Source organism: Clinocottus analis, unplaced genomic scaffold (assembly GCF_023055335.1).
Source record: "Clinocottus analis isolate CAN_PGR_092001 unplaced genomic scaffold, fCliAna1.0.p SCAF_11, whole genome shotgun sequence".
Classification (NCBI taxonomy): domain Eukaryota; kingdom Metazoa; phylum Chordata; class Actinopteri; order Perciformes; family Cottidae; genus Clinocottus; species Clinocottus analis.
Window position 1 is genome coordinate 19075425 of NW_027175832.1, and position 23421 is coordinate 19098845.

General features: G+C 45.2%; 1 protein-coding gene across 3 annotated transcripts in view; it reads right to left on the minus strand.

Annotated features, from left to right (window-relative positions):
• Nucleotides 1–23421, minus strand: part of LOC137805321 (contactin-associated protein-like 4) — a 48163-nt gene that overhangs the window by 12871 nt on the left and 11871 nt on the right. For all 3 annotated transcript variants that reach the window (XR_011080213.1, XM_068605193.1, XM_068605179.1), the window contains exons 7-16: nt 22455–22604; nt 22205–22376; nt 16457–16563; nt 14907–15026; nt 14493–14693; nt 13345–13507; nt 12020–12147; nt 11484–11654; nt 6964–7182; nt 804–1043 (exon numbers count right to left, since the gene is read on the minus strand). Coding sequence is in view for 2 of the 3 variants with exons in the window: in XM_068605193.1 (XP_068461294.1) it covers nt 804–1043; nt 6964–7182; nt 11484–11654; nt 12020–12147; nt 13345–13507; nt 14493–14693; nt 14907–15026; nt 16457–16563; nt 22205–22376; nt 22455–22604 (1671 nt within the window). In the remaining variant the exon portion in view is untranslated. The remainder of the gene's footprint in view (nt 1–803; nt 1044–6963; nt 7183–11483; nt 11655–12019; nt 12148–13344; nt 13508–14492; nt 14694–14906; nt 15027–16456; nt 16564–22204; nt 22377–22454; nt 22605–23421) is intronic.

Here is a 23421-nt window from a genome sequence, read left to right on the forward strand (position 1 = left end):
GGTCTGTGCAGACAAAGTTGTCAGTTTGGTGAAGCTAAAGCCATTAAAAGGCTTTCTCTTATACATATATACTTCTCTTTAGTTCTGTGTGAGACTTGTTCAGACATTTTCTGCACAAAGAAGAGAAGAAAAGCAGAAATCCCGAAGGGGAAGAGAAGACTGGAACATGGTTGTAAAGGATGATGCATGAGGAAACACGTGTTTGACCTTGACTTCAATGCAGTGTTGCAGTTAAGACCACCTAAACCAAGATGAAGACCAGTGTCAATCAAGGGGTTGAGACCAAAAAAAGACCAGTGACAGTCCCCCACTGCATGACACACAATGTGGCACATGCAAACCCTTGGCGCACCCTTAAATATACCTGAAAGGTCCACATCACCATAAAAAAACACCCACAGAAAACTAGTGAAGGTCTCCTCTCCATTCACGTATTGTGTTGCCGTACTGTAAAGCAATCAAAAGGTATTGCAGAGGTACATTTTATGTGTGGGAATGTGCCTTTGTTTCCTCAGAGCAATCACAGTAATGATGTGGGCGAATAAACGAGACGATGCACGAGCAAAGAGCTCTTTGGAAAACTGCATGAAGCAGCATGAAGCTTAACTTTTAGCGTTACTCTTTTAATGAGGGTGACATACCGATGCGAGGATTTCTCTATACAGTATAAATATGACTCGTGCATGTAGGAAAAGCTCTATTCGTGTGTGTGTGTGTGTGTGTGTGTGTGTGTGTGTGTGTGTGTGTGTGTGTGTGTGTGTGTGTGTGTGTGTGTGTGTGTGTGTCTGTGCTCGTGCATGTACCTGTGTGGCAGAAGACCCCGGTGTGTGCGGACAGGCTGCAGTCGCAGTGGAAGCCGCTGGCCGCCTCCACGCAGCGGCCCCGGTTCTGGCACAGCGAGCCGTAGCTGCTGCAGTGACCCGGGCAGCCGGGCCCGACCCCCGGCGTGATCCTCGCCCTCTCCTCCAGGTCCAGGGTGACGCCGTTCAGCTGCAGGGAGCGGATGCAACCGCGGAAGCCCTTCTGCCGGGACGCCGTGCCCCCTGGAGACACGGGACATTGCGTGACATTTTGTTTTAAATGCTTAATTTGAAACTTTTTAACCTTCCTCTTGCGTAAACTTTCTGTTAGCGTCTCTTGTGTTAGCTTACTGTTAGCAACTCTTGCGTTAGCTTTCTGTTAGCAACTCTTGTGTTAGCTTTCTGTTAGCGTCTCTTGTGTTAGCTTTCTGTTAGCAACTCTTGTGTTAGCTTTCTGTTAGTGTCTCTTGTTTTAGCTTACTGTTAGCAACTCTTGCGTTAGCTTTCTGTGAGAAACTCTTGTGTTAACTTACTGTTAGCAACTTATGTGTTGGCTTTCTGTTAGCGTCTCTTGTGTTAGCTTTCTGTTAGCAACTCTTGTGTTAGCTTTCTGTTAGTTCCTCTTGTGTTAGCTTTCTGTTAGCGTCTCTTATGTTAGCTTTCTGATAGCAACTCTTGTGTTAGCTCTCTGTTAGCATCTCTTGTGTTAACGGTTCGGTTTTTATGTCTTAAATCAGCTGTAAAATACACAAAAACTATTATCTATCATCCAAGTTGTTTCTTATCTCTTGGTTACCTTGTTAGGCTTCTTTATCATGAACATATTGTTGTATCTTTTAATATTTGTCAGGATACCCCTCGATTTCAATTTAAAAAATGGTCAAATAAACCTCAAGAGAATCATATAAATAAAAGGTTGTGTTACCTGACTGTTACTGAAGGGAATTAGAAAACATCTCTTTCATACATTTGTTTTATTTATTGTTTAATTTTAATATTGTTAGCTATAGTAACATCTATGGTGTTACAGGTCAATTTCAGCCCAAGGTAAAAGGCTAAAAAAGTATTTTTGTCAGTAAAAGAACTTCAATACAAACACAAAATCAAAAGCAGAACAAGTCACAACACAACATATAGATTTACGACGTCAAAAAAACAAATGAAGCCAATATTATTTGTATCAGTCGAAACCGACCTCAACAACACAGGTCATGATTTAAACCATAATTGGTTGTATTTTGTTGAAATAGATGTTCCTTGATGCAATAAACACATCTACGGTCGTTCTTTTATGCATTTAAAACCTAAAACAGGTCGGTGCCAAAAGGAAGGTTGTGTTGCTAATATCACAAGCATCGGCGTCAAAGCACGAAGGAATCAGAGCTAGAACTTCCAGAACAAAGACGAGAGTCTGTCCTCTCTGTCTCTGCCTTTCTTTTATATCCTTTTGTGTGCATTTTGTTTCTCCATTTCTCCTGTCATCTACAGCAGATCCACACATCACTTCTCCTCCCCCCAGAAGCGCTAAACTGTCAAGACTCTTCTCATAAAATGACACAATGGTGAAACAGCAACGAGGAACAAGCTCCAGGTGGGAAAACTTAATCGGCGACGTAAGTTTTCAGCCGTCTTCTCGTCCGTCTGTGTGGAGCACACCGGCCAATTTCCTTCCCTTTCAATCACTTTCCCTTTCACCCTTCCACCTTCTCCAAAGCACCTAACTTGCAATCTGTCAGATCTTTTTTTTTTTCCAATTACAGCTGCACACGACACACGCACGGCCCTCACATGTGACGGCGGCAATCAGACTTCAGACGTGACAGGCTGTCATTTCTGCAAATATCACGGATTGAAATCGTCAGACGCCACTTTGCTCCGTGTTCAAAGCCGACAACTTTGAACCCTGAAAGCAGCCGACAAATCATTCAGTCATCTTTTCTTACCGCTCTGACACACACACACACACACACACACACCGTTGAAGCAGGAAGGCATCGCACAAAGAAACACATCTGGGCTCAAATGGCTATTTTAAAAGTTGTGTTGAAACATTTTGATGCATCTGGAGAACTTATTTGATGTATTTCCCGACAAAATCGGATGTGAGAGTTCAATAAAGAGCAGCCAATAATGCATCTAAGGCAATGCAAATAATAAAATATTTCATTTAATAGGTTTATATTTACACCTGCTTGAAGACAATGAAAACAAAGGTACAATTGATGGCGTTTTGATGTATTCAAGGATGCATGTACAAACATTATCAACACTTAATGTTTAATTTGAGTATATTCATGACACAGTAATCGATAAATGGAGAGATGTGTTGTCTGCTGTGTCTTTTTCTGACTTTTAAATGATCTACAACTTGAGAGTGACAGCTAATTGGTTTAATTGTGAGTAATTCTTCATGGGGAGTACAAAGTGAGCCACTTTTCGTCTTTAAAAGCGAGACCTTTGACTGTCTCCAACACACAGGGTCATTTAATCTGCTGAAAAGGTCTCCCACGTCGGCGAGAAGTCATAAACAACCAATGCCAGCTCCACGTGAAACTGAAATGTGTAAACTTTTGTGGGATGAAGTGAACCTTCAGAATCAGGAAACTTTAAAAAGCTTTACAAAACCGTGCAGCGAAGCCGGCCGAGAGAAAGACTCCGACCACGAAGCCGGCAGTAAAACATTGATCGTAAACCATCAGGTGAAGACATGCGAAGGTAAGATCATGCCTAGAAAGAAAAAAATAGAAATAATGAAAAAAAGCATATGGAGGGATTTGTGGGTTGAAGATTAAAGCAAAGATCAAAAAGCCCGAATGCAGATAATGAGACCTTCGAGATCAGTGGGAATTTCAGGCTGCCGTAGAACCTGGGCGCTAACAAGAGATCCTGCTGCGTGAGCTCACTTTGTGCATGGAAAGAGAGACCACATGAGAGCGACTGACGAGAACTGTTTGCACGATGCTGATCAAAGCCAGCGGAGGAGCTAAAGTGTGTGTGTGCAGCTCCCAATGCAGAGAACTCCCAAAGCGAGGCGGGAAAAGAGACTAGCAGAGCAGAGGGACAGTGAAACACACACCTGACTACCTGCCACACACACACACGTGTAAGGAAGTGACAGGTTTTTTTGCGTCGTTTCCTGTTTTATTTTGAAAGTCCGCGTCCTCTCGTGTTCGCCGTGTCGCTGCACTTCCTGCCCCTGTGGTGGTCTGCCTCTACACCCTGAACCCTGAACCCTAAAGGACTCACTGACGTGTTAGAAATATATATTATACATATTTCCTGCTTGCGTTCCTCTGATTCATGTGTTTTTGTGTTCCATTTTTAATCAGTAATGTTGTAGTGTAAAGGTATTTTATCGCGCTAGATGCCAAAGTGCCTCCTTGTTTACCTTTTTTTACGCCGCCGACTGTCTCTGTGCCGCCTGGTTTAAATGAATCCCCTCTCTCTCTCTTTTTGTGCAACAAATTTGAGGGAATTTGAAGTTGGGACAAACGCCACGCTGCCAGCAAGAGGATGTACGAGGTTTAAACCAACACATACCTCTAATCACTGCAGGTCCTCTTTTTTTTTTTTTTAAATATAATTGGATAAAAACGTCCCCTCGTTATAACACTGTCAGCACGCAGAGGAGAAGTATGAACCAGCATGCAAAACGCTCCATCACGAGACGACGCGTTATCTCTCCGCACCAGGCAACACGACGGGTGACGCGACGCACACTGCCGGCAAAGAACGCAGACATTGAAACTGCGTGTGAATATTTTTCCACTTCTGCGATAAAGAAAGCGTGAAAGCGGTGCTGTGGATTATAACTCCATGCCAGGCAATAACACAGGTTGTTAATCGAAGTAATGTGACCCACGGCCTTATAAATCTGCACAGACGATAATAAAGGCTCACAGATGCAGAGTTGAATGGAAGACGACGCTTGTAAATCAATGCAGGGCTCACGTGCACGGCGTGTGATGTCACCGTCGATCTAAAATACACAAAAGGATTAATAATTCACACAAAAGTAAACATTTTTCCTTCTAAAGCGGGATTATGGATCATGAATAAAAATGGGCGTAATCTCTCTCCGTGGTTTATGATTGCATGCATCTGAGCAGATATGAATAATCATTTATTTACACATATTATGTACTTAACATGTATTTTCTGGGCATGCAGTCAATATTAGCTCCCTCAAGGACACAGTGAACACTTTGTACTTTGTTGTTTTTCACACTACATGCGGAGAGGTGGACGCCATCAAGCCAAATATTTAAAAAAAAAAAAAACAATCTATTGCTAAAGCATTCTGGGGGAAATAAGCCGGCGCATTTCCATTCAAACACACACATATGAGTCCTGCATGGATAATTCGGAGGTAAACACACGCACGGGGGTTTCCGGCTGATGGCGGTGACCTCGGAGCGGATTATTCAACCGATCAATATTCACCTAGATTTCCCCGCTGCCTTCATCTCATCTCATTGTTGGTTTGTCCCCCACACGCACACACACACACACACACACACACACACACACACAGCGCGTGTTTACTGATAGGAAGCGACATGCATAATATTTGCAGAATGAAAAGACCTGATAATAAAATGTATTCACATCATTTTTTTCTCCTCTTCATATGGAGAATTCATAAGCGACGGAGTTGAGTAAAAACACGGCTGCTGCAGTATTGATGGAGTTTGTGACGGTTAGTGCGGCTGCAGCTTCGTTTCACACGTTACTTAACGTCCCTCCATGCGAGAAATCGCATCACGCGCAACACACACGCGTCCCCGCTCCCCGACGCGTGCTTTATGCATCAAACGTGAATATTGTTCGTGGTCAGGAAACCATCGACTCGGCACTTTATCACAGCGCTGAGCGGCCTGCGGCGTTCGGCCGACAGCAGTCTGATGGCACTTTGAAACAGAATATTTATGTTCCTTTTAAAAAGAGTAAGCATAGGACTCATAGGAAGAGGCTTGATGCTCAGAGTAGCCGTGCGTGTGAGCTGGACGCTGCGCATGAAGGAGCCCTATAGAATAAACATGCAGAATCGGCACCTTTTCATATCCGATACCGCTGAGCAGACAACCGGCCGACAGCAGATTCACATGTGCCGAAGGAGAGAATGTGTTCGCACTTTTCTGAGGATTTGACCTCAGACACTCTGCAGGATGACGTCATGCACGGCCTGCTGCAGCAGCGGGTCCTCTGGATTTATCACAACTTGATGGAAATATATGTCAATTTAATTCATTTGTATCGGCCCCAAAAATGTACAAATTGCACATTTGCCTCAGAGGGCTTTACAACCTGGACACACACGATGTACATCACCGTCTCGGGTCAGGAAAATCTCCCCCCAAAAATAAAAAAAAACCTTTCATATAGGGAAAAGAAGGAAGAAGCCTTCAGGAAAGCGTCAGAGGAGGATCCGTCCTTTGATTGTCTCGTCTAATGTTTAATGTTATGCACTTTACGGCAAGAAGAATTCCTCGCTTGTCTAAACGTAGCTGGCGAAAAAATGGTCCTGATGGTGAAACAGTGACCGTGAACACGACTTTGTGACATGACCCTGAACCCTAAACCTCTGTGCTTCCTGGTGAAGACGACTGAGAGCAGCGGCCGCCGACGTAAAGGACTCGAGGAACGAGACAAAAGCTCCGTTCTTTGTTCTCGTCTCTGCTTCTTAGAGCGCTGCTGCCTGCCTGGTGTGAACTTGGCAGAAAAGAAACAGATTTTTTTTTTCTGCCGGGAGAGACGAAAAAGATATTTGACTTAAAGTCCTGTGATCCGGCTGCTGAGACAGAAAGCGCCGAACTCCCAGTTTCCCCCCAGAGAGCGACGAGAGGAACGGGATGAGAGGAACCGGATGAGAGGAACGGGATGAGAGGAACGGATGAGAGGAACCGGGTGAGAGGAACCGGGTGAGAGGAACGGGATGAGAGGAACAAGGAGAGTGTGTGTGAGCCAGAGAGACGGAGACACAGTGAGAAACTGTGGTTCCAGAAGACTTGAGAAGGGGCCTTGAACCCAGCGTCACTGAGACTAATGAGGCCAAAACTCAAACAGAACCCTCACACACACACACACACACTGTGTGCTATTGTAGCGTGACGCAACACAACACCCAGCCTACAGAGATGAAGGAGAAGAGCCTCATCCTCACCGATGAACAGCTGGCTGTTGAGCTGCAGGTGGAGGTGTCCGTCGGCCGGCGCCTCCCGCGCGGCGACAGGAAGTTCGTCCAAGCGGAGCGACGCCTCCTTGACGTTCCGCTCGGCTCGGACTCGGTGCCACCGGTTGTCGTTCAGCGGGACGCTTGAGTCCACGCCGACCTCCAGCGGCCCGTTGCCCACGTCCAAGGAGAAGACCACCCGGGTGGAGGCTGGCGGAGGGGGAGAGGCGGGGACGGAGGGATGTGGGAAAGGAAAGGCAGGGCTCAGACACATTGTGACCAGTGGATTTATGACTTTAGACCACATTTACATGACGTTAAACCAAATTTACATGACTTTAGACCAAATGTCCATGAGCAAACATTGTGTGAAATGTGTGTAAAAACAGTAAAAAGTGATGAAATGTAGTATTTAAACTAACAATGAGGATTCAAAGCATACAGTAAACCTTAAATGACCCAAACGAATGAGAGACAATTGTTTGATTAAAAGAATAAACATTTATATAGATGCCTGTATGTTGGCCTACTTATATTTTGTATTTCTTCTTCTTTTTATTTCTTATTCTTTTGAAAGCAGATTCATTATTTTAAACTCGGCGTGAATGAACGAGTTCGGCTTTATCAACAAACACAAAAAGGTTTTCATTTGCCGTTTTTCTTGTAATAAGCGAGGCAAAATTCCCCAAAAAAGGTATCAGGTGTGTCTTTGTGGAGAAGTGATATTGTTCTGCTTTAATTTGGACGGAAAACTAATTACTTGCTGCCGTTAAAGAAAAAATAATCTTCCTCTGGACAAGAAAAAAAAGAGCACAGACCTCAAACCAGCCTTTAATTTGTGCAAACAGGAAGCGTCTGCAGCCTCTGCATTAATGAGAACAAGATTGATCAAACCTTACTTTGTGGGTCAAAGCTAAAGTAGCTCCTTTTTTATTCATTTTTTTAGATGCATCTTCACTTTATAGTTGCATCTTTTCAGACATTTTAACAAGCAGGTAGGTTGGACTGAAGTTTGTGAAGACCAAACAAGCAGACGAGGGAGCGGCGGAGCTCCCCGCAACGCCGTCTAATGACTCTTTCACAACAGAACAACAAACACAACACAGCTTCTACTTAGGCACGCCGAGTGCAGCTCTCACAGGATGAGAACAAACAAAAGACTGGAGAGCCACGCCGAGAAGCCGCGCACTGATTAGGTGGAACCAGACTGCGCCGTGCTGATTTACAGACTGATTTCTATTCGCATTTCTTAATTTGACATTGCTGAGCCGTGCAGTGTGAAAGGAAACGTGTCACACAGGCGACCCAGCAGGTAGAAGCAGGTGCAGAATCTCTTCTTGGCCTTCAATGCTGCACCAGTGCAGTTTTTTTAGATGGAGATATTTCATATAAAACATACGATGAGCGATACAGGATTTAACATATTAATCATGATGATGTTATAATTGTATTTAAGTAAGAATATACGGATAAAGGTCTTGAAATGACATAATAACGAGATGATCGTGATGATATTGACACTGTGTAAAAGGGAGGAATAATTTACCATACATTAAAAATGTAATTTTACTGCTAATATTTAAAAAAAAGTGGATGATGATTTGAACACAGCTTCTCAGAGGCAATCATCCATGTTGGTATATGTATTAAAGACCTGCGAGGTGTCCGGAAGTACAACAATAAGAACAATAAGTGTCTTTGGTGTGTGTTTATGTTCATTAAACCACCTCCTGTGTGTATTAATTATTGCTCGCATTGCTTTGATACAAAAAAAGTAAACTGACACGGTGATTAGATCCGACAAACAAACAAGCACAATACATATACCAAGCATTCAATATGCTAATTTATCTGTATGTCGATTTAATTGGATCATTTCACAGTTATGAAAATAACCATAATTATTCCTCTAAAGAAAACAACCTTTATTGTATGATATTTCATTTCTGCCAATAAATCCCCCTAAATGCGACACTTTATGCTGCCCAATTGAAACGATACTCAAAAACTCAAATTAACTGCGACTCTGAAACCTTCAAACATGGTGCGCATGAAAATATCTTATTTAGCTTTTATTGACGTGTTAAAACTTTCACCTCTTGAAGTGAAAAAATGGACACTTTTTCACTTTCATGTGGACTCTTTTATCGTATTGTATTTTGTGGCATTGCTCCAAGTAAAAAAGGATTACTCTTCACCCACTGCACATCGACAAGTTTCCCTCTGAGCCACAGCATCATGAGTCAGGACCACAGACAGCACCTGAGCCCTCTGGCTGTCCTGTTTCAGCACCACAGACAGCACCTGAGCCCTCTGGCTGCTTCCCTGTTTCAGCACCACAGACAGCACCTGAGCCCTCTGGCTGCTTCCCTGTTTCAGCACCACAGACAGCACCTGAGCCCTCTGGCTGCTTCCCTGTTTCAGCACCACAGACAGCACCTGAGCCCTCTGGCTGCTTCCCTGTTTCAGCACCACAGACAGCACCTGAGCCCTCTGGCTGCTTCCCTGTTTCAGCACCACAGACAGCACCTGAGCCCTCTGGCTTCCCTGTTTCAGCACCACAGACAGCACCTGAGCCCTCTGGCTGCTTCCCTGTTTCAGCACCACAGACAGCACCTGAGCCCTCTGGCTGTCCTGTTTCAGCACCACAGACAGCACCTGAGCCCTCTGGCTTCCCTGTTTCAGCACCACAGACAGCACCTGAGCCCTCTGGCTTCCCTGTTTCAGCACCACAGACAGCACCTGAGCCCTCTGGCTGTCCTGTTTCAGCCCCATGGACAGCACCTGAGCCCTCTGGCTGTCCTGTTTCAGCACCATGGACAGCACCTGAGCCCTCTGGCTGTCCTGTTTCAGCACCACAGACAGCACCTGAGCCCTCTGGCTGTCCTGTTTCAGCACCATGGACAGCACCTGAGCACTCTGGCTGTCCTGTTTCAGCACCACGGACAGCGCCTCAGCGCTGAACGTCTTATCTTCCCTCCTGCGCTGAACTTTGTTCTCTCCACCGACCCGCGAAAAAGATTTAGGAGACTGCAGGCAGAGCAAAGCGCCATCTTTCATGTTGTGCCGGTGAGAGGCGAGGATGCATCACTGTGGGAGTACGGCGCCAGATGAAACACTGCCTCGGCCCGCTGCAGTGACTTCACATAGAAATTGTTCTCAGCCTCAGTGTTACAAAAGCGATCTGAGGGGAAACCGGCAGCAGAATTCAGAGCTGGAACAACGACGCTGACGATGATTTCCCCCGAGGAGAGAGGCTGCCGGTGCAGCGGTGTCCCTGGATTATTAGATTCTGTGTGTGTGTCCCTTTAAATCACATTTCCAAAACAACTTCCTCCAGAATAAAAACAGCAATCTGACCCAAACTCGGAAGGTAAAGTGATGCGAAAGAGCTTCAAAAAGACACTACGGATGACTCTAATAACTGATTCCAGTCATGTAAACAAGCCCTTTTGAATGACACGCACCGCCGCTGCCCATAAATGTGCACCGCATGCCACCCGCAACGCTGTCATAACCACATAAACACAAGGACACCTTGCTGTATTTTAAACGACACAATATACGGCGGGCTATAAAACACGTCTCACACACCCTGCCACATTTCCGTGGCGCCGCACAAGCTAAATAACACCCTGTTGGTTATTACTGTAATAATCTAAACGACACACTACGGGGCCCATAAATGTGTGTATTACACCAGAATAAATCCACAGGAATTAATGGTGGGTCACGGCGGGAACGCCCCGAAGAGATCATGAAGCAACTGTCAAATTAAAAACAAAGGGGGCAATGGATTTGAATTCCCTCTTTTATGGATTTCACCTTGGACACATTTGATGTGTTGTTGTTGTGAGTGCAGTGCGGTCCCGTGTGGGCCGCCGTGCGTTATCTTACGGCTGCGTCCTGTTGGGGAGAAGCTAACCGAGCGGAAAGCAACAAACAACGCAAGCGGAAGAAAACATTGGAAGCACGCGAGCAGCAACCAGCAACCAGCAACCAGCATGTCGATGAAGAAAACTTGTAACATGAAAAGGTCACATTAAGGACAACGTTACCGTCCTCTACTGGATTTTGTTATCTAGCTTTTTGACTGTGTCAATGTTTTCTGAACTGTTTTTAAATCTTGTTTTCTTTTGCATTATTATTATTTTGATGCGTTTGTGAAACACTTTGAATCCCCTTGTTGTGGAAATGTGCGATACAAATGAACCTGCCTTGCTGTAAAACACGTAAATCTCAGCACTGGGAAACAAATTGTGAGTATACACACAGAGCGAGTTTTGTGAAGTGCAATTTTTCACCCTTAAATTAAACAAAAAGTAGCAAAATTATCCAAAAATGTGATTACGAGTGTGGAAAAGAAACCCAAACGCTTCCTTCTGTCTCTTTCTTTAGCTGCTATACTGCCAACGACGCACACACCATACACACACACAGACACACACACGAACACGTACATCAGTGTCTAATCCAGATTAAATCTGCAGCCTTCCAGCTCGGATACTCACAGCTCAGTTCGATGCGGATGAAGTCTTTGATGCCCAGGTTCTCCAGGAAGACGCCCGAGGGCGCCGTGGTCTTGAACAGGAAGGAGACGTCTGCGCTCAGCTCCCCGTGGAAGGTGGGGAAGTGGAGGTACGACGTCTCCTTGTCGAAGAACGCCGCGTTCCAGAAGTTCTCTGAGGAGAAAACACGGTGAAAACGTTCAATATTTAGCTTAAACATTTGAAACAAAGAAAGATATTATGTGTCAGTGAGCTTCAGAGAAGTTGGGAAGTGCATTTTTTGGGGGGGAGGGGCTGACTGGATCTTCATCTCAAAAAGACAGAAAGAAGAGTGCCGTCCATCCTCGAAATGCAAATTAGGGTATTACCCAAATGTTAAACAACATTTCTGGGGCTGAAATAAGTAAATCAGAGGGTTCCTAGTGTGTCATATGATGATTTATTACAATTTGTGTGATTGTCATGGTGCTATTTGACACAATAAACAAGCCGCAAACGCTAGTTTTCACAGAAAAGAAGGTAACGTGATTGGGACTCACTGTCTCCGTGACAGCGGAGCGGCCCCACCCTGTAGGCGGCGTCCGACTCCGGCCTCCGGACGTCACCCAGCACCAGAGACCTGACGGGGAGGCTCTCCCTGTGGGTGAGCAGCCCCGAGTCCTCAGCCCTGCGGGAGGGTGGGGGGAGAAAAAAAGAAAAAGACGGATGAAAAAAAAAGCCTCACATTTTCTCACACGGTCTCCAAAAGACTCAACCGCGAGTACGGTCAACTTCAACATTGCACGTTGCAACTCGCTGATGTAAACACGGCAGCGAGGAGGTGTGAACCATTTATTCCTGAATCCTGACAGTCAACCCCCCCCCCCCCCCCTCCCCCGCTCCTCTCTAAGCGAGACACCTTGTCCATCCTCCGCCCACACGCAGCTTCACACACTTACAGAGATAATCCTCCTCTTAGTTGCCCGTTGCTGAGGAGAGTTGAGTGTAAAAATACACCCCGGGCTGGAAGGGCTGAGCGCGAGGGAGCGGACACTTTGAGAGCGCGATGAAATATTGAAGGAGCAGCAGCTCCGGTCTGTAAAAATAGAGTCGGCGTTGCACAAACAGCTTGTGACGGGAAATGAGACAGGAAGTGGAGCGAAGGCGGGTCGCTGACGACGAGAGCAAAGCGCCAAACTTTGTCTTTTTTTCTTTCTTCCCCTCTGATCAAATTATCTCGGTCGATTTGTTGTTGGCTTCGCCGCTAAAGTTAAAAGTCAGTTTGAAGACTTGTTCACATCAAGGAGATCTTATTTAGTATGCAGAAGAAAAAGAAGTTCAGAGACTTTGATAACCTCTGGTCTTTACATTTATATGATTCTTTTCAGTCTGGCATCTGCCGCCGGATGAAAGAAAAACATAAAATGAGGTCTAATTGCCAAAATTATCTTTATCGATGTACTTTTTATTCTACGCACGACATAACAGATGAAATAACAAACCTTTTATGTTGAAAAAGATGAGTTTAAAAACCCATTTTATCTGTTTTTGATGCTCCTCCTGCAACACTTTAGTGTAGAACTGCTCATGTTAATGTACTGCCTGGAACAAGTTGCATTTCCAGACAGTCGTCATCACGTTGTACCAGATATTAAAGTCAAATAAATGACTCAGCCACTGATTAAATGGACAACGGCAGCATTGATCGTATACACACATTACAGACTACGTCGTCTTGAAGTGAAACGCAACACTGGAGACTTTTTCTCGTTTTTTTTTCATGAAACACGGCGGCAAACTAAAATGTGTACATTTCAACCAGCGAGCGACCACGAACGAAAAGCCCAAACGGCCTGAGGATGATAAGTGGTCGTGTGTTCAGTACCACTCCAGGCGGTCGGCGTCACAGTTGCAGTAGTGCTGCGGGTCCACGCAGTCGCCCTGCAGGCCGCACACACACTGCTGGCTGCCCGGCTGAGCGCCGCCCCAATACGTCTGCACGCGGCCGGGACTCGGACCACCGAGCCACCAGCTGAACGGAGAGCCCTCTGAAACACACACACACACACACACGCACAAATTACATTTTTAAAGCCAAAAGATTGTATGAATGGGGCATGCTGGGACTTAAAATGGAAGCGGGAGGATCTATATAGAACTCAATATGTTAGGAGTATATAGTATATATGTATGTATGTATATATATATATATATATATATATATATATATATATATATATATATATTTATATGCTTTGATTGAGTGACTTTATGTCACGACCACACTGTACATCTGAAGTTATTGGGCTTTATTTATACGCAATACCTCTACTATATTTTGTGCCTTATTTATTTATTTTTTTAACCTTGTATTGTATTTTGGTTTGTAGGAGGAAAAAGCAAAATAAGCTTCTCTTTGTCCAAGTAACTTTATTATATGTGCACATGACATCAAAAGTATCTTGAATAGTATTTTTAATAATTATTTTCGAGCGATCGTGTCAACTCGGCCAACGCTACAAGTTCCCACTGCCTCCCTGGTCTTTGAACGCTCCTCGCTACAGAGGTGGTTAATCATATTTCAGCCATAAGTAAGTACAACACACAAGTTGACGTGTGTTGCTTTCTCCTCTCAGTATTTCTTGGCTCTTGAAATAAAACTGAAAACTTTTTGTCCATGAAATAAATAATGTCTCTTGTTGTCTGTTGTGAGCATCATTAATATCATAACGGGGTCAGGACGGATTCATCATTCTTTCATTTCCCCCCACCCCCAAAAAAAAGACAAATCCATAAATTCCCTTGATATTGCTTTATTTTCTTGTGTTTTACTGGAAGTTCGCTCCTGCTCAACAGTTTGTCTGGCGGAGCGAGAGCGATGCGAGCAGCCGCCGTGATTCTCTCCTGGGGTTTTGTTTTTGTGCAAAATGTCTTCATAAGTCATGAAAGTTGATTCAAAGAAACATCACAACTCTCCGCGCTGGCTCCAGCTTCAGTGAATCAAGTCTTACTTCTGAAAAACAGGCCTCTTACCCGGCGTGTTGAGGAGGCGGGACTTCCTGCAGCGGTAGGACAGCTCCTGTTCGCAGTGCTCTGATTGGCTGATGGCGGCCAGCAGCTGCTCCTCCTCCGTGGAGTAGTCAAAGTGAACCGAGTGCTGGTCGACGCCCGGAGACGCTCGGACTCTGGTCCGGTCCGTGTTGTTGTGCTGGATCACCATCCATGTTTTCCCCTCTGGTGGGAGGGGGGGGGGGGGGGGGGGAGAGAGAGAGAGAGAGAGAGAGAGAGAGAGAGAGAGAGGGCCTTGTTGAAAAAGAGGTCTGATGACAGGAGCCACGTCGTTTACAATCATGTACATTTTAATCACGAAAACGATAAGCGATGATACGCGGATGAAGTTGTGTGTGTGTGTGTGTGCGTGTGTGTGTTTGTGTGTGTGTGTGTCACCTGTCATGTTGCAGTAGACCAGCTGCGGTCTGATTGGTCCGCTGCCGTCCACGTCGATGTGGAAATGTCCCGACGTGTTGCCGTTGTGTTTGTACGCCTCGCAGGACCGCTCGTACACAGCTGGGAGGGAACACAAGGAGACGAGCTCAACGTCAACACGTCGACACGTCGACACGTCGGCCGGCGGACGCACACACACGGGAGCCGCGAGGGGAAACGACTACACACTGCGGAGCATCGTGGGGGCTGAATCACCGTCTCGTGACCGGAGCCAAGACAATCATCTTCAGTTTTATTTCTGCGGCCGTGCGTCCCGTAAACAGAAGACGGATCCGACTGGAGAGGACCAGTAATGACTGATGGGAGTACAGAGACCCAATAAATAAAACTCTACACCTTTATCAGCCCTGGCTCTTCCTCTCTGCCTCCATACGTCTTCCTCCCTCCTCCCTCGGCCTCTCACACACACACCAGAGCATCTTCTGTAATCAAAGAATCAAGCTTCTCCAGTCACATCCATATCTCAAGGTTCCCACCCTCTGCTCACCTGTTTATCTCTCTTCTGCTCAGCCTGAAGGCCTTTTATTCATCACATTCCCTCAGTTGTGGTTTGGAAAAAGAATAAAAGGTTTCCACAGAAAATGCGACCAGAAACTCTCCTCTTTGACTCCAGAAGCTACAGACGTGACACAAAGCTGGTCCTCCACTGTTTAAAACACGTCACGGGGTCATGAACCGCCATCACATCTCTAAACAGGTTTCGTAAACTTCCTGCAATCAGCAAATGTCCTCGGACAGAAACTAAGAAGCACTCTTTTCCCCGACATAACTCACAGTTTGCAGCAGCGACACTAAAGGAGGAAAAAGTAACTGATGACTAAATGATGACAGATTGGATTTAAAACTATAAACTGAGCCACTTTGCCAACTTGGAAAGTCTCGTAAATACTCGTGCTGTGTCGTTCATTTTCCTTTCTTCAGAGTTTTGCTGTAAGTGCTTTTTCTGTTATCTTTCACATTTGTCCATTTTCTTTCCAATTTTGCCTAATTTGTATCAATATAAAAGCATCTGTGTGTAAAAGGAAATTCATTATTTGCCTTTCTTCCTCTGTTTCTCTTGATTTTGCTCTCAGAGGCCACATAATGCTCACAGTACTATAATTTATATTAACATTACCCAGAAGGATTTGACTGACAGCGCATTATCCTCTCCAGCAGACACGAGGTGCTCACTGCAGGACCAGTCCAGTGTCCATCTCCTGCGCTCTGTGCTAATCTACTTCCAACAGCTTTATTATCTTATTTGAGATTATGCTGATTTGCTGCAGTAAACAGAGATTAACTGAATGACAATGATCTCAGCAGGTCGGTTGTATTGTGCCGAGCGCTGTGAGGGCAACACACACTGCAAGAGAGTGGGAGGAACCGGTGGGTCACTGGTGGCCGACAGCGCTGGAATGGTGCGTTCTGTGTCGTTGTGTGTGTGTGTGTGTGTGTGTGTGTGTGTGTGTGTGTGTGTGTGTGTGTGTGTGTGTGTGTGTGTGACTCACAGCTGTGGCAGGTGGCGCCGCTGTAGCCGCTCTCAGAGCAGTTACAGTGGAAGACGGTCCAGGACTGACTGCAGCGACCACCATGCTCACAACGACTGGGAGAACACCTGAGAGAGAGAGGAGGGGGGGGGGGAGAGAGAGAGAGAGAGAGAGAGAGAGAGAGAGAGAGAGAGAGAGGAGATGGGGGAGAGAGAGAGAGAGAGAGAGGGGGGGGAGAGAGAGAGAGGGGGAGAGAGGGAGAGAGGGAGAGGGAGAGAGAGAGGGAGAGAGGGAGAGAGGGAGAGAGAGAGAGAGAGAGAGGGAGAGAGAGAGAGAGAGAGAGAGAGGGAGAGAGGGAGAGAGGGAGAGAGATGGGGGGGAGAGATTGGTTCAGCACAAAGACAACGTCCAATATCCTGTGTGTGTGTGTGTGTGTGTGTGTGTGTGTGTGTGTGTGTGTGTGTGTGTGTGTGTGTGTGAGTGTGTGTGGGAGGAATGCAGCACTTCTTTCTCTCGTCAAAACAAGAAAAGAAACCAAAAATATAGTATCATTATATATATATTGCTTATATATATATATATATATATATATATATATATATATATATATATATACCAGGACAGGAGATTTGAAAAATCAATTTGCTTGTTTTTGGCAGCCCGAACGCTTCTGCAGTTTCCTGCCAAAAAACATTCAAAGTGGACAAAAACCTTTAATCCATTTCTGTCAAGCAAAACTTTTGTTTGTTTGTGTTGCAAAAGTATCGCGTGAAGTCATTAAAGTCACTCACACAACGTGTGTCAGGACCGAGACTTTGAACTTGAATATACACATATATGTGTGTGTGTGTGTGTGTGTGTGTGTGTGTGTGTGTGTGTGTGTTGCGTGGCTCCTATAGTCACAGCTGCTCAGCGTGTGGATGAAGCGTGTTGAGAGGATAAATAATGAATCCAGTGACTTCATTCTGCTGAACTCACAGTGAGAAAAAGATGCTTGAGTCTCTTCCCTGCGTCATAATGAGAAATGCTTTATTTCCAATGGAAACGTATGTGACAACGGCCATGATGATGACGATGACGACGGAGACGAAGGTGCCTCGCTGCGATGACGAAGAACCAGAAAAGGGAGTGGGAGACTTGAATATTGTGTACGTGATTTAGCTTTAACAATAATGAAATAAAGCTTATTTTAATTTCTGCTATCCTTTTATAAGGCCCGTAATGCATGCACACACACACTCACACACACACACACACACACACACACACACACCACGAGGACTTAACACTGACAATCAGCTTGCCCTGCAGAGACGAAACAAAGTCGGCGTCACAGACGGATAAGCAGTTGAGTCTCTTTCAGACGACAAGCGGCCTCATTAAACCACACGTCCGCTGAAACGCCGTCCACAGACACACAAGCGTTCACACTCACGCCCGGAAAACCAGCCTTTAAAACGCAGACTCGGGTCCAGCGGCTTCTCTATCCCCGCAGCGCTCCGCCAGCCATTTGGCCAATTCAGACTCAAGCGAACCGAACAGAAGCGTCTTCATCAGGACGCTTTGGTGGACGTGAACGTGCTCAGATTCATGTGGAAATACTCGGACCTCTTGTACGCCCTCGAGAAATGTTCGTAAAAACCATCAAGCGCGGGAATCAGTATATTTTACAGTAAAGATAACAACAATGGAAAGAGGCCGATCACATCAGACCAGACTTTCAAAAGCGCAGCCGCTTTAATATTTTAACTTTTGAGCGCGCCGAAAAAACACAGCAAGAAAACCGCTCGAAAACCGTGACGTGCGGCATTTAAAAGCAGCACATGAAAGGAAAACAATGGTTTTGCTAGCGACGATTTGTTTTGCTAGCGACGATGATTTTGCTAGCGACGATTTGTTTTGCTAGCGACGATTTGTTTTGCTAGCGACGATGATTTTGCTAGCGACAATGGTTTCCTAGCGACAATGGTTTGCTAGCGACGATGGTTTGCTAGCGATGATGATTTTGCTAGCGACGATTGCTTTTGCTAGCGATGATGATTTTGCTCGCGACGATGGTTTTGCTAGCGACGATGATTTTGCTAGCGACGATGGCTTTACTAGCGACGATGGTTTTGCTAGCGACAATGATTTTGCTCGCGACGATGGCTTTACTAGCGACAATGGTTTTGCTAGCGACGATGGCTTTACTAGCGATGATGGTTTTGCTAGCAACGTTGGTTTTGCTAGCGACGATGATTTTGCTCGCGACGATGGCTTTACTAGCAACGATGGTTTTGCTAGCGACGATGGCTTTACTAGCGATGATGGTTTTGCTAGCGACGTTGGTTTTGCTAGCGACGATGATTTTGCTCGCGACGATGGCTTTACTAGCGACGATGGTTTTGCTAGCGACGATGGTTTTGCTAGCGACAATGATTTTGCTCGCGACGATGGTTTTGCTAGCAACAATGTTTTTTGCTAGCGACGCGTTTTTGAGAGTCGCGTCTGGTGTGATCGGCCCCGAGCGCTTTTCTCTTTAACATTTATATGCGGGTTCCTTCACAAGGAGGCACGTTCGGTGACAAAAGGCGTCGCGGGCTCCTTCGGGGTTTGAGCTCCATTTGCGGCGGTAATGGAGTCTTTGCTTATAGGGCCAAATCCTCGCCACCGGCAACAATAATAAACGCACACGTCCACACGGCTGCGGATGTAATAACCGGCTCTGAAGCAGCACCGGCACAGCGAGTCTGTTCACCACCTGACTTTACAGGAGCGCTGCATCCCGCGGGCCCCAAAATGCAATCAGCAGGATCACAGAGAGACGGCGTGGGGTGGATTTGTTTTTCTCTCTTTACTGGAAAACAGGATTTTTGTTGTCGCTGTTGCCGTCGTTGTGGGTTTGTTTCAGTGAAAAGTCGGATGAGCGCCGGAGCCGTGAACCGCTGAGTGATGTAATTAATGCAGGAACAGGGAGGCAGTTAATTAAACCCACTCAAGCTGATTCTCCTTTTCCAGCAAGGATATGCGGTTCGTTCAATACGTGTGTGTATGTTGGTGTTTACACCGGGTTCACTGAGTGTGTGTGTGTTCTCTGCCTATGGGAGGGGTTTATATGATTGTTGTAATTGTCTCATTAATTTAGCTGCTGTTTGCCGCGTCACCAAAGCGGGAAAGCTGTTTGTTGATTTGTTCGGCTCCCAAATGTCTCTTTCTCTGCGTCTCATCTCCTCCTCGGGTTCAGCTCTTCTCTCTCTGACCTCGCGTTTCTTTTCTCTGACGCATGTTTGTGCTTTCATTTATCCTCTTTCACCATCAATGAGTTGTGCCATACTTAGCAAAGGGTCTATTTGTTTCATTATGAGCTTTTAAATCGTCTTATTCGTCATTTTTGTCCTCCAAATACTGAAGATATGTTTTTTTACAATTGGAAAAGAAGTGCATGACGGATTCTGCCCCCAATGCCAGACAATACAATCACTCAAATACTGTTTGCAGTGATTTAAAGAGGACACATCAGCTCATTTCTGATTCATACAAAGACTTTTGGGTTTCCAAAAGAACATGTGTGCATGCTTCACTTCATTTTTCTGAATATTCAAACTGTATATTCACTTGTCTAGAAGTTCAACAAATGCTTAATCTCTCAACGTGGAGACGACTCTATTTGGAAATGACATTCATGGAACGTAACGAGACAGATTCAAGATGTTTTTACTGTCATCTGCACAGATAACACACAGTTATTCTATGCAACGAAAAGCTTATTTTGCTCGATCCTCGTCACACAGAATTACAATAAACTTACAAATAAAAAAATAAGGCACAAAATATAAAATATATAACAGTACTGCACAAAAATAAGCTAATTGCGTTGCTCATTGTGTCTTTATACACAATGCATCGCTACAACATTGCAATTTGTCGGAAAGTTCACGTGTTGATAGTATTTCGGGAAGTCGCTCTTGAGGTTCGTGATGGATGAAATCGTTAAAATATTGTTTTGAAATCGCTTGATTTGAAATAGTTTTGACATATTCTTTTAAACTAATTGCTATAATTGCATCTATGACTGATGTGTACATGGAGACGGCAATAAAAATAACACAAAAGAGCTAAAAATGTAAAAGCAAAGTCGAAGCAGAACAGCCAGATATCTGCAGGAATACAATCGTCACACCACTGATCTCCACTGAATAATAAGTGGGAATTTTACCACAGAGTGTGTGTGTGTTGGTGTTGTGTGTGTGTGTGTGTGTGTGTGTGTGTCCTGGATGCTGCAGTACATCTCTCTTTATAAAGCCGGCGTGCTTCCCCTCACAAACATATTTCATCTGTCAGCAAAGAGAGAAAGCGAGGAAAAAAAAAAAAGATGAACAAAAAAAGTTGCCTCTCAAACAATGTCGTCTGACACAACAATGGAGAGGAGAGAAGAAAGATTTCTGCTTAAGAACCAACGAAACGCACGACTGTTTGACAGAACAACGCCAGCTCTTGCTCTCTCTCCCAAATCACCTCTTGTGTTTACTTCTGCCCGGGAAGCAAGAAGCAGAGGAAGACAGACTCGTCTTCTGTCTGGCTGAGATAAGAAAAGAGGTAAACAACAATGGCGTTTTAAAATGATTGACTTCAGAAGACCAAATTATATTTGTTAAATAATACTTTTTGCAAAACGGTTCCTCGCACAATAACAATGACTCTGCCCCAAAACAAAGGGTCCGTCTTTCTTTCTTTTAACCACCACTCGCGATGACAAGGACTCATTAATCCTGAGTAATTCACAACCGGCTCCATTTAAATTCTGTTCTTCCATGAACATTTATAATGTTGTTGTCACTTTAGATGCCTCGGGTCATTGGATACGAATTCAAGGGATGTAAATAACGCTGTCATGAATGCAACTCTTTGTACTACCAGAGGTATTTAAATATGTTGTTGTGGATCTTTCTTACATATATTAACCCATTGGAACCAATTTTTGTCTCCAGACCTCCTTTTTCCCTGTTTGAGTCCTCGTAGGAACCCAAAATTAATTCCTATACTTGTGTTTATTGTATGTATTTGAACAGCAAAGTCTCAGGAAAAAAATATATATCTTCAAAAAAATCCCTTTTTAAAGATATTTTGATGGTAACTATGAACATCCAGCATGATATGAGCCAGATTCACCAAAAAGGCCTCCTGGAGCGTCAATAAGACACCTTTTTGGAAAGATTAGGACCTAAAGAATCAGAATCTGCAACAAAAATCACAATAAAACAAAGTACTGTCCTCTTAGGAAGGAGTTTCAGTCAAAAAACTGTCGTTCGGTTGAAAAATGATGTATTTTATGCCAAAAGATCGTCTGAATGGGGCATGCTGGGACTTAAAATGGGAGCGGGAGGATTTTCGTGCACGGTTTCCAAAAGGTTAAAGGTTAAGACTCCTATTATAACCAATGTGTTTCAGTGCTTACCATTGAATTAATTACGCAATCTCAGTGGCGTGAAGGTACAAAGGGCAAATTATTCAATGACATATTGACTTGTTTTCTCTCGACCTCGTTATCTTCACGAGATTGCTTTTTTTTTGTTGACCTGTTGAGATCGTGGCTCACGTCAGCGGGATCACCGAGTGCTTCAGGCCGTTGGACTCAAGATGCAACGGACGCCCTGTTGGATTTCATACTTCTTCGTACGAGTGGACGTCCAGAAACACTGATAATGTGACGGCTTCCTTTAAGGTCGGCGCCGTCAGAGAGGGTTTGCAATTAGCTAGCGTCGGAAAAATTGTGTGTCAAAGTAAACTGACCTGTCGATGATTCCGCACATGTCGATCTGCAGGTTGCTGTAGACGCCCAGCTGCTTTTGCTGCACTCGTATCAGGTCCACGATTTGGTTGTGCAGCGTCAGGAGCCGCATGCAGCCCTGGAAGACGTTGAAGGGGTTTCTGCACCTCGGCCGGTCGTCTTCCGCAGGACAACCTGAAAGCAACGACATCCTTCACACCGAGAGACACACAAAGATTCAACCGAGAGTCGGCTGACCGCCTCCGTTCTCACCACCGAAGAAGAGGTGGCCGTCCACGCCGACGGGGAACGAGTGACCGGCTTGGGCGCCGCCTCCTTCCTCTTTGTCCACGCCGAGGCTCAGGCGACCTCGTCTGGAGTTCAGCTCCACCGAATGCCACTGGCCGTCATTCAGAGCAGAACCTGGGGGCCAAATATCCGGTTTTTTAGATACACGAGCGAGACCTGCAGCAGATTTTCAAGGCCGAAAGCCAACGATTGGCACTCGCGACCCAACGGCGTTGGAGAGGATCGGCGGTAGACTCGGTGCAAGCTGGAATTACAGAAACCATCAGGGGCGGACGCCGCCGCCGCCGCCGCAGCAGCGCTCTCGCTTCCTGCATTATCTCTGTGATTGATCTGCAACAAGTACCGGCAACGCTGCTGCGTCTGCCTTGTGAATCCGTATCGCGTTAGGAGTTAAGGGGAATAAATCAATATCTCATTATCTCCTCTATTTTTCCTCCTGACAATACTCTGCTAAAGAGCCGACCGCAGTCATCTCACACTGGCTTCGGCTGCACAACACTTACTTAAGTAATAAGGATGATACAGTAGATTATAAAGTAAACTAGACGCCTGAACCAAATGCGTCGGCGAGGCTTTGTTACATAGAGCTGTGCTTGTTGGGTTCAAACCTCATGGATTAGAAATACAGTGTGACTGTATTATGACCTTTCATTGTTTTTTATCCTGCTAAAAACACTATTTATACTCACTAGGAGGGCCGAGTGCTTGAGGCGTTAGACTTTAGAGCCAATGGGTGAACGCCCTCGTGGGTTTGAACCCCCTTCCTGTGACGTCCCACTGGAGTTAGCATTATTGAAGCTCCAGCTATAGCAGCTTTCCTCTGTGTGTGTGTTGTTATGGGAGCTTCTTCTCGCTTTGTAGGAAACATCTGCCAGCAATTTGATTTTGGTCTTTTCGGGAGAAAAAGGGAAATGAACCGATGCTGCATTTA